Source organism: Anarrhichthys ocellatus, unplaced genomic scaffold (assembly GCF_004355925.1).
Source record: "Anarrhichthys ocellatus isolate YVR2014 unplaced genomic scaffold, GSC_Weel_1.0 scaffold11, whole genome shotgun sequence".
NCBI classification, from domain to species: Eukaryota; Metazoa; Chordata; class Actinopteri; order Perciformes; family Anarhichadidae; genus Anarrhichthys; species Anarrhichthys ocellatus.
Genome location: NW_022280041.1, coordinates 2,607,160 through 2,618,193, shown reverse-complemented (window position 1 = coordinate 2,618,193; position 11,034 = coordinate 2,607,160). Strand labels below are relative to the sequence as shown.

The following is an 11,034-nucleotide window of genomic DNA, read 5'->3' as shown; positions in this document are numbered from 1 at the left end:
CACACACACACACACACACACACACACACACACACACACACACACACTCTCTTTGGCTTGCAATGTTTAACTGTAGCATGAATGAGACAATCACAACAATCCATACACGCAGGACTCCTTCAGGTCTAATATGTCGGCCTCTTTACGGATGCCGGTCAAAAGGCTTTCTGTGGTGATGGAAAACTGGGAAACTCCAGGAATCCAAACATCTTCCTCCGTATGCTTGGAAAGTTACTTCAGAATCTCTCTCTGCCGAGCACCCGTTATATATAAAAATGCAGGTGAACGTGGTAGAAAATCTGGCATCAAAGACATGCAGAGGGTTTCGCCAAATTTTGTTTGAGGTGTTCCGAGTCCTCCAGCCACATTCTTTCATTATACATTCACATCCGTGTGTTGACGAATACAGCAAACGTCTTCTACTATAAAGCACCGTAGTTGAGTTCACAGGTTGAGCAATCACATCGGCACATTCTCAGTGCACAGTCAGTTTTAAATCCAGCTGCATCGAAGCTCCGTCATCATCCAGTGTGTCGTCTCACAATACTGTCGAAGGGGTTTGAGGCAAAACGTGGTAGCTGCTTGAGTCCTGAACTGTACATGGGACATTCGAATCGATGAGTGCAACACCAAAACAGATGTTACAACCTTAACATCTGTCCAAAGTGCTTTAATAACTGTAAAAATACAAGTACAGAAATCCTGTCCCAAGTTAAATTCCTTGCTCTTCCTCATCCTCCTCTTCTCCATCCTCCTCCTCGTCGTCGTCTTCTTCCTCCTCCTCCTCCTCCTCCTCCTCCTCCGGGCTGTAAAGATCACCAGCCAGCTCACTCTGGTCACGTCCTTCCTCCTCTTCGTCGTCATCGTCGTCGTCTTCCTCCTCGTCCCCCTCGCTCCTCATTTCCTCCACGCTGCTGTCATCCAGGTCATCATCATCATCATCATCATCCTCCTCTTCCTCCTCCTCTTCCACAGTCTCTTCTTCGTTCTCCCCCTGCTCCTCCTCCTCCTGGAGATCTGAAAGATGACCTGATGATAATGGACCTGACAGAATCAAAAAAATCTGATTGGACATTTTAGAGAGGTGTTGTTGCCGTTTCTACTATTTTGTCCACCACATTTGTGTGGGATCCGCATTGCATGAGGGTAGACTAAATAACAGAAACACCCCGCTTTGTGATGCAACACAGTTAAACAGGACCACAAACTGCAGCCTCCAAAATGAAAAGTTGACTCAACACCTCTCTATAAAATAGCATTAGCATGTAGCCGACATCGTTACGGTCAAAATGACATTAAAAGAAAAACGAAAACTCCTTACAGACGGAATTAATGGCAGCCACAATGTGACACGGTAGTTCCTCATCAAGGAACTTCCTCATCTCTTCTTCCATCATCACACCAAGAACCTCCGTCTCCGTGTCCACGTATTCTGGGTAGAACATGATTTTTCTCAGCTGCTTACGGCACCTAAAAACACACGCACATTAAATTTTAAACCAAAAATGCCAAACATATGCTGCTTAGAGCTTCTCAAATGTCAGGACTTCATGTTTCTTGTGATGTGCGACAGTAAAGTTTTGGACTGTCAAATTACAATAAGTGATCAACGATGATCACATTGAGCTCTGGGGAATTGTGTCTATTTTCACATTAAACTATTTTCTGACATTTAATAAACAAAACAATTAAACAATCAATGGAGGAAATCATCTGTGGATTAATCGCTAATGAAATGAATTGTTAGTTATTGAATATAAAAAGCAGTACTTACTGTTTTCCTGTTGTCTTGTATGCCTGAAAAAGGGACAAAAACAACATGTTAGTAGATTTACATATAAATAACTAGTACTAATACATTGGTGTAATTATATGCACAATGTGCAAGGTTGACTGGGAATAAATGTGTTCTCACCTCAATGAAGCGGAAAGGGTCGCTCTCCTGCATGAGGCTTTCGATGCCACAGCGGACCTCCTGCAGACGGGCCTGGTCCTGGCAGATCCTGGAGATGTTCTTCTGAATCGTCGGCCCGTTCACGTCACAATGACTGCGGGCGCATGCTCGCAATCTGCTGACAAAGCGGAGTACTTTGGCCTTCATCTCCTCCCCCAGCCGGGTCAAGCACTGCTCAGAGTCGTCCATGAACTTCTAGATGAGGGAGGTGAGGAGGAGGAGGAAAAGAGGAAGAACACAGGATGTTATCGGGATTAATCGTCATGCTTTTTTGTAGTTTGCCCTGACAATAACTCTATAATATATTATGTAGCCAAAAGACAGACAATCAAACCCTTAAGGACAAAAATGTCCCCATTTAAACCACAATTAATGATTACATTTGTACTTACTTTCTCAAGTGCAGTTAACGCAAGTTATTGAGGCCGCAGGGGAACTAACATTTTATATCAACGTTTTACAGTGTCTGCATGTTTTCACTCCCCGAATAATAGAGGTCCTAAGTGTTTGCTCAGCTCAAAGTGTTTTAGACGTCTCCTACAGACACACAACTACTCAGAGCATTTTAGTGTTGCTGTCCATGGTGCTGAAAACCTGGAACGACCACAACAATATCCCACCGTCTTAAGATCTGGCGGCCTTCTCACCTTATCCTGCCTCTCCTTCTCCTTCTGCTCCTGAAGCTTCTTCTCGGCCATGGTGTACTTGGTTTCCACCCGGTACAGCTGCTTATCCAGCGAGCCCTGGAACACCACGAGGAGGCAAAGTGCTCCATGACAATGATGGCACAACGAGATTGTAAGATTTTAAATATTCCAAAACACAAATCTGTCGAGTGTAGGGGCTGAACGTGTGATTGATTGCTGTTGTTCCAATGACAGATACTTGTTTCAGTTATGATGGCTTTCAAAAGTCATGAATTACTTTGTTCCCATTTATGCATTTCCTGTGAATGAAAGCCGACTGCATTACGGTTGAAATTAATACAATATAACACCAAACTTATATGTTGAATTCAACGAGTTTCTGGGTAATGAACTGGAAGCCTCTCAACTTCACACTCTGTTCAGGAGAATGGAAGCACAGGAAGTGGATTTAACTCTCCTATAGAGAGACCACAGAGTCCTGTGACTCTTTCATTCATCTCCACGCAGCCATAAACACACACACTACTACAACAACTACTGACAATATTCATTCATGAGGATTCCTGACTCATCACAAGACTTTGTGTGACCAAAACAATCAGAAGGTGGTGAAACAAAACACGGAGTTCCTCCACATTTATTTCTGAATACAATGCTCCTAAAAACAGGGATTTTGTGTTGTAAAATTGTTTTTTAACACAATAATGCAGCTTTCAGACCATGAAGACAATAAAAAGTGTACCTTTAGATCTTTCATGGTGTTTTTCAGGGTCTTGAGTGTGTGTCCCGAGTGTCCTCCTTCTATGGTGCAAGCGTTGCACACGCATATCTTGTCGTCCATGCAGTAATATCTGGAGTAGATCAAGTAACAGTAGATCAAGACTTCGTGGCATTGACGAAAAACTGAATTTCAGATCCACCTTTTCAAAAATACAAACACATTTGAGTGAAAGTGCTTCCTACCTGTATATCTCATCGTGATCCGGGCACTTCCTCTTCCACAGGTCGTTCATCGGCTCCGTTAGCGGATGCTCGCGGAACGCCGGCAGCTCCAGATGTGGCTTCACGTGCTCCTGGCACATCGACACCTCACACTTCAGACACGTCTTGACCGCAAACATCGACCCAGCAGCAGCAGCTTGCTGCTGCTTGTCATCGTCTTCCTGAGAAACAGTAGCAGCAGAAGAAGAAGAAGAAGAAGAAGAGCCCTCCCCTACGGCACTGATGCCCGAGGCCTCGGCGGCGACTGACGGGCAGTAGTCACATGGAACAGCAAACAGACTTCTGGCTTGCTGCGCCGACAGAGAAGACGGCAACAGCTCTCTGGATTTTAAAGCTGCAGTGGTGGCTCTGCGGCGGTGGCGGTAGTCGTCCGCAATATTGGCGAGTTTGAAGTTTTTCTGAAAGTTGGTGCCACACCGGTGGCTGTCGCGGCACTCTGGGCAGCGGAAGCGACCTCGATCCGCTTGCCGCTTTAGGCGGTCCAGGCAGGTCTTGCAGAAGTTGTGGCCGCAAGGGAGCAAGTGGGGGTCGCGGTACAAGTCCAGGCACACCGGGCAGGTGAGCTCCTCTTGGAGGACGCTGGACTGCTCCGACTGAGCCGAGGCCATGGCAGTATTCACACCGGGGAGGTCCGACAGGTGAGTGGAGCTGGTGGTAGATTAAAAGATGCTGATGATGCAGGTGTCCTGATGTAGAACTCCCCCCTCTGTAGATGTCAGGTTGCTAAAAGTTCAAGAAAAAAAAAAAAAAACAAGAAAATCTAAATATTCACTATTTTCAACTTGTCAGGTTTGAGGATCTGCTTCTTTTCTTTGTAAATTGAATAACTTTGACTTTTAGACCGGTTGGACAAAAAAATAAATTATAACTTCACTTAAAAGGTCAAGACAATTGTATTTTTCATTTTATGGACCAAACGAATTATTGATTATTATCGATGCATGTGTTCTTTTAAATTGGTAGATTGATCATTTAGACTAAAACAAGTCCACATCACTTTGGGAGGGTTTAAGTTGCAATATTCACCATTTAGGACTTCTCATAGAAGTAACAATCAAAGTATTTATCTGGAAAATAATCAGCAAATTAGTAAATCATAGAAAAAAAAAAAAACAGTTACCTGCAGCTTTAAATGTGATTATGCCTCAGTAGACATTGCCTTATAGAAAGCATATGAAACTGATTTACCCAACATTACCACTTCCTGCATGTTCTTTTACAAAAGGATAAAAATGAAAGTAGAAGTGCAACTTCAGGCCTTGAGGCAACCTCCAAAAACAAGGTCAGTTTTACCCCACTGGCTCAGTTAAACTTGTTGTAAACAAGTCTGTTTAAAAAGGTCATGGCCTCAAGATAAGCTGCCAACCTGCTCTGTGTTGTTCAAATGAGACCCAAAGTGGTAATATCACAGTTAGGTAGTCAGCAGTGGTTTCCAGTGCTCCGCCTGTCAGCCTTATAGACATGACACAGGTAACAACAACGCATACTTTCCTAATGATAGCTACATTAGGTCAACGGGTCAAACAACAAATGACGTCAGCTAACTTGACTCCCTGTCAGAAGACTCGCAGGCTACTTACCTGAACAAACGTATGTCCTCGTGCAAGTCGGAAACAACTGATTTTCCTGGGCTGTAACAGCTTATCGAGTACAGTTAGTAACACTTAGCTAGTGTCACAAACGAGGAGGCTAACGTATCGAATGTCGGAAACGCGGTGCACCTGTCGTGCTATAACGTTGACATGTTAACCGTTGCGACCCGTTAGCTCTGCTCTTCTTCTTTTTTCCCGAGGAAACATTCCAGTCACCGGAGAATTTAGTCTCTCATCTGGAGTTTTCGGCGGCAGTTGACACAAAAGGACGAGTCGACACACACACCTGTGCGACAGACTAACGGCTAATTAGCTGGAACCGGCTGGGCAGGTTGATGCGGGGAAAATGCTGCCTTCATGGCCCCTCGGAAATTCCGTACATGTACAATACATTCATTGTAAATAGTTGACCACTGTGGGCGCTGTTACTTCTTCTTCTTCTTTTTTGAGGTTCATTGGCGGTTGGCAAACAATGAATTGGCGCATTACCGCCACCAACTGGTATGGAGTGTGGATCAGGATGTCTAATAATTATAGTATAAAAAATAAATAAAATAAAGTAAAATAAAATAAAAAACTGCAGCTCATATTTTTTAATAATATTAGATAGTCTAAGATATTGAAATAATACTTGATAACATTCACTTTTTGAGTTATTTTGCAGAATATCCACAACTGTTCTTCTGTTGTAAACCAGTGTTTATTAATATTATGCAGTCTTTAACCGTGGTGGACAGAGTAATCAGGTCAAAACACGAAAACATTGGATGAAACGCAACAAAAAATTAGTTGCCTTTTCTGTTTTGTTAATGTAGTTTTGTAAATGTTTTCTGTTTTCTAAGTTGTTAGTGTGTTTTCTAAAATTATGTTTTGCGACGGCAATCAAGGCCACTATGCCTACAAAAGTACTTATGCAGAAATGTAAACATAATCAAGGACAAGTAAAAGCCCTGCATGAATAACCCATGAATTAAGAAGTACAGGTGTATTTACAGGAAGAGAACTGCATTCCTGTGACTGATATATTATTTGAAATGACTTGTTATTCCCGGTGCATCAATGTCTAAGCAGCATTTTACCATTGTACTGTTCTAATGCGGTGCAGTAACTACTTTATATACAGTTGGCTTGTTAAGTTCAGTACTTCCCAACTTAAAAGTAGCAATACTACCATGTGAATATACTCTGTTGCAAGTTAAAATCCTGCATTCAAACAATATGGTTGTGCACAAATTCAAATAAAAGAATAAAGCGGCTTTGAAAGGTTGTTTTCTTTTGATCATTTCATGAGTTTTAGATGGGAGGCAATAGTATATAATAGCAAATAATCACATTGCAAGTTTAATTATTTTGCCAAAACAACTGCACACATTATTACCAATTACATTTTCACACCACGTTTCTTTAAAAACATTGATTTATGTTAGAATACACATTCATAATACATTTGAAGAAAACAGGAACACAACCAACAACTCATTAAAACTGCACAAGGACAATGTAATCCAATCAATACATTGTATCTTCTATTTGTATTTATATGCATGTATGCTGTATTGGAAAAGTACATCTAAATTAATATTAAATTAAATTCAAAATATAATGCAAAATAGTTAAATGAACTTAAGATTGAAGATACAACCACTACCATCTACTAAAATCCAAAAAATGACCGTACATTTGATTTGACACTTTTCTAACACAGGTGACCCTGAGCATTTACTCCTTACTTTACCTACTGCATCGAAGCCATATAGTGTAAAAATAACTACATAGTTTGGGTGTTTGGGGGAACTCTTGCAGTTATTTTTCATGATTCTATGTATCTCAAAGGTAATCATTTCTAGCATCACTAGCAGTGTAGCTCTAGGGACAACAATGTTGGTCTGTCGGTCAGTCCACCGCTACACAGAAATATCTCAGCAACTATTCAAAGGGATGCTGGGAAAACAAAAGTGTTCTTTTGTCAATCACTGTCCAGACATGTGAGGATGTCCCACTTTGAAGACGAGAGGACCCTGAATGGTGAAACCCAGATAGAAGAGCATCGGGCTCAGCGCTGAATCAGGTTCAACTACTCTAACCTTTATTTTCTTCCCTCCAGCACAAACAAGCACTTCCTCTTCCTCATGCTCCTGTGGCATCGTGGGAGTGCAGCATAGCTCGACCCGGACTGGGAGAAGCATGTCTTCAACTTCTGGGATTCGCCACACATCACCTTTGATCCATTTTTCATTGATCCGCCTCAATTTCTCCTCAGCACTTTCATCCTGTTCACCAGCTAGCTCAGCATCCACCTCATTTTCCACGATTTCATCCAGCCTTGATTTGTGGATCCATCTGCTCAGTCCGGAGCCCTTCCCCAGAAAAAACAAGGATACAAGGTAACGGCCCCGAAGGTACTTGGCATCGGAATTCCCGAACGCTTGCTCCATGAATGTGACATACTGTTGCAGGTCAGGCTCAAACATGAGGTCAAGAGATAGTTGTTCAGGCTCTCTGCTTGGTTCTTGTTCCTCATTGCTCTCCTCAACCTCCCAGGTTTCTTCTTCTGACCCCTCATCCTCTGTGGCCGGTTGTTCCACTTCTTCATCATCCTCATCTTGCACCACTCGAGGCTCTTCCTCAGGCCAAAACAACAGCAGAGTCATGAGGTAAAACTCAGGGCTTCTACGCCCCACGTCTGTGTCCAAGAATCTGTGTATTATTGCTTTGAGTTCACTCACTGGGGTGAGCCTTGGAGAGTTGTGCATCTTGTTGCTCAAGAGGATGTTGGAGAGGATGTAACTCTCAGCTGCTTTGACATCGTCAGGATTGGCCTCGTAGGTGGTTTTCAAATCTTCTTGGATTTCCTCTAAATCCAACACTGTTTGCTTGGCCTCCTCAAATCCAGCACGTCTTCCCTTTGATGTGAAAAGGCCATGATTCAGACCATCCAGAAGGGCTGGAAAGCTTTTGGATTCAGCTGCCGTTTCTGTTGTGTACATCTTGTAGCAAAGTACAATGTCCTTCCAGAAGTAATGCGGCTCTGGGGATGTCATGTCAGGCTTGGAGTAGGTTAGGTACTGTTCAAAAAAGGCAAACTTAGCTGTAACTTCCATTTTTAAGTTTTGGATGAAACTTCTGGATTCCTGTGAAGAAAGCGATCCTGCTGCTCTGAGTTTCTCAAAGGCTATCTTTGCCACTTGAATGAAGCCAAAAAGGCCTCTGTTGTTGAAGGAATTTGAAATGCTTACAGTACCAGCCATCTCTTTCATTTCTGGGCGCTCTTCATTGTCAGCTTTCCTCTCCACATCTTTAAAGGCTCTGAAAGCCATATTTGCCATGCGTAAGATATCCTCCCGTCGCTTGGCACCCTTCATCAAACGATTCTTGTAAACCTGCCCGAGAGTGTCAGCCACATAAGAGTTGTTTGGAGCTCTTTTAATGGCTGTCTTTGTCCATTCTTCAGCTTTGTCATAGTCAGTGATGCCTCCTCTGATGTAATAGAGACGGGAAAGGCTTTGGGGGTAGATGGGGTTTTGTCTCAATTTATTTGATGCAGTTTTCAAAACAGACACGGCGTTGTAGAAATTCTCTTCTTTCCGTATATCTTCAATCAACCTTGAGAACTTCTCTTTACCCTTTTCTCCAAATTCTCTCTTTGTCAGCAAATCTTTGACGAACTGGAGTATATGTGGTTGGGGCTGATCTCCACAAAGGGAGAACATCAATTTCTTCACTGTAGCACTCCTGGAAATCCCTAAGTCAGCTAGTACCTGCACATAAATCTGTGCATCAAGTTGGTCAATCATACATTTCTGACTGGATTCGTTGATACAGAAGGTAAAAGGCTCCATTCTTTGTTCAAAGGGGGGGCCTCCATTGATTGTATCAGGTGGTCCAAGGATCTGTTGACACTCGGACATCAGGAGGTAGGACTCAGGAATGTACGCGTTCAGCAGCGCCAAAAAAGAGAACACTTGCGTGTTGGTGGACATTGGATTTTGTTGCATATACTCTGAAAGTATAATGTGCATATCAGCCCTGAACCCTTCCAACTCCATGATGGTTAGCTTGGATTTCAGGAGGAAGATGAAAATGTTGTTGTTTCTCGTTGGTTCTGCTTCAAAAAGGTAGTCCAGCAGAATTCAAGTACCTGAAGAGGAGATAAAAAAGAGCCCATGTTAATCAGTTAGTTTGACCACTTTCTAATACTTTCTAAGGCACTTTTCTAAAGAGTTTCTACTAGCCTCCCTGGTAGCGTGGCTCTATGAATTGCAATGACGGTCAATCGGTTGGTCCGCCACTTTGGTCAAGACTGAAATATCAGCAATTATTGGATGGATTGCCATGAACGTAGACCCATGACTTTCCTAAACATTTGCATGTTCGCTTTGAGAGCATTTTAGCATTTCGCTCAAAGCACCACTAGCATGACTGTAGACTCTTTGTGATGTTTTAATTGTAACTATTGTCGTTATTAATGGTTAACAAAAGATGTACCAATGCTTTATAGATCTTACAGTATGTGAATGAATAACAACCTTTGCATTGGCTGTTTGCAGAAACCTCTTGGGCACTGGCTTTGTCTCTTTAGCTCTTTCATTTTCCTGTTCTCTGTACATTTTTTGATCCAACGCACATTTGACGTCTTACGTTCAGGGAAACAGATCCAGGGCATCCGGAACAAAACTACTTTACTTACAGCGTATTCACAAATACAGCCGCAGACTTGAAGAACCAGTTATCCACCACTAATTATTGACTAATTGTTGCAGATGACTCACAACTGTTTATTGCACTTCTGCGGCCTACTTTTTATAGCTCATATAGAAAGCATTACTAAATTATTCCACAAACATTATTAAAGTTAGTAGCAACTTATAAACCCTTTTATAACTGCTGACTCGTTAAAAAGTGGGACAGTTTAAAGTAAAAATGTAATGTTCACTGACCGGCACAAACACTGATGAAGTTGCCTATTTTCTGGTCAAATCTGTTTTTGTCTTTTTGCAGATTCCTGATGACACAACACACAAAACAGGTTACTTACAGAAAACTAAAATAACACTCAAAACATTACATCTCAATCAGAATTTAAAAAAATATTGTTTAAGATGATGAAGAATTAATAACACGATAGACTGTTCAGCTTCAGTAACACAACAGCACAAATCTCCACAAATATTGCTCAAATCACGTTTGCACCGATAGTATTCAAAATATAATAAAATAAACAAATCAATGGAGAAATAAACCACAAATGTTGTTACCTGTTTGAGTTCCAGCAGGTGTGAGTGTGACTAGAGAACCTGAGGATTTTATTGATGAACACCTCTAACTCACGCCTTCTGCATATTGTACATTCTTCAACTTTGAATCAGAGGTGAGTCTCATTGTATTGATTGTCACTCCTCTTTGGTGATGAAGACGACTAATTACGATACCAATAATACCTTCACGGACGTCGTCACTTAACTCTCAAGTTACGTTTCCACAGAAATGAAAGTGTAAGAATAAATGTTGCGCTTTCCTGTAAATGTCTTTCCACTTCATACGCCTGCGTTCCTTCATGTCTCGTTTCAATCAAAACGAAACAGCTTCACTGTTCAGCTGATGAAAAACACAGAGTTTATTTTAAAAACAATAACATAATCTTGCAAACAATGAAAATGACCATATGGTATGAAGGCTTGTTATGATGATCTCAGCCGATAAGGCCCTCCATAAATATACAACGCATATTCCTTCTAAATTTAAAAAGGGTAAAAGACGCAAGAATATATTTTCTATACAGTGTTTGTGCTGCAGCAAACTATAACTATCAGACTATGAAACATTAAAGCTGCTCTCAACA

The 11,034-nt window shown here is 41.7% G+C and overlaps 1 protein-coding gene across 3 annotated transcripts; it reads right to left on the bottom strand.

Annotated features, from left to right (window-relative positions):
- Positions 1-206: 206 nt before the first annotated feature.
- On the bottom strand, positions 207-5,598 carry LOC116385524 (E3 ubiquitin/ISG15 ligase TRIM25). Of its 3 annotated transcripts, none has more exons than XM_031851054.1 (8): positions 5,184-5,598; positions 3,565-4,326; positions 3,344-3,452; positions 2,602-2,697; positions 1,916-2,149; positions 1,775-1,797; positions 1,322-1,470; positions 207-1,044 (listed from the first exon to the last, which is right to left on the bottom strand). In XM_031851054.1, exons 2-8 carry the CDS (start codon positions 4,209-4,211, stop codon positions 713-715), a joined length of 1,590 nt encoding a protein of 529 aa, XP_031706914.1. In that variant the 5' UTR covers positions 4,212-4,326; positions 5,184-5,598; the 3' UTR covers positions 207-712. The 3 variants fall into 3 exon arrangements, with proteins under 3 accessions (XP_031706914.1, XP_031706916.1, XP_031706915.1); XM_031851056.1 differs by having other exon boundaries at positions 207-1,017; XM_031851055.1 differs by having other exon boundaries at positions 1,916-2,146.
- Between the last annotated feature and the right edge of the window lie 5,436 nt (positions 5,599-11,034).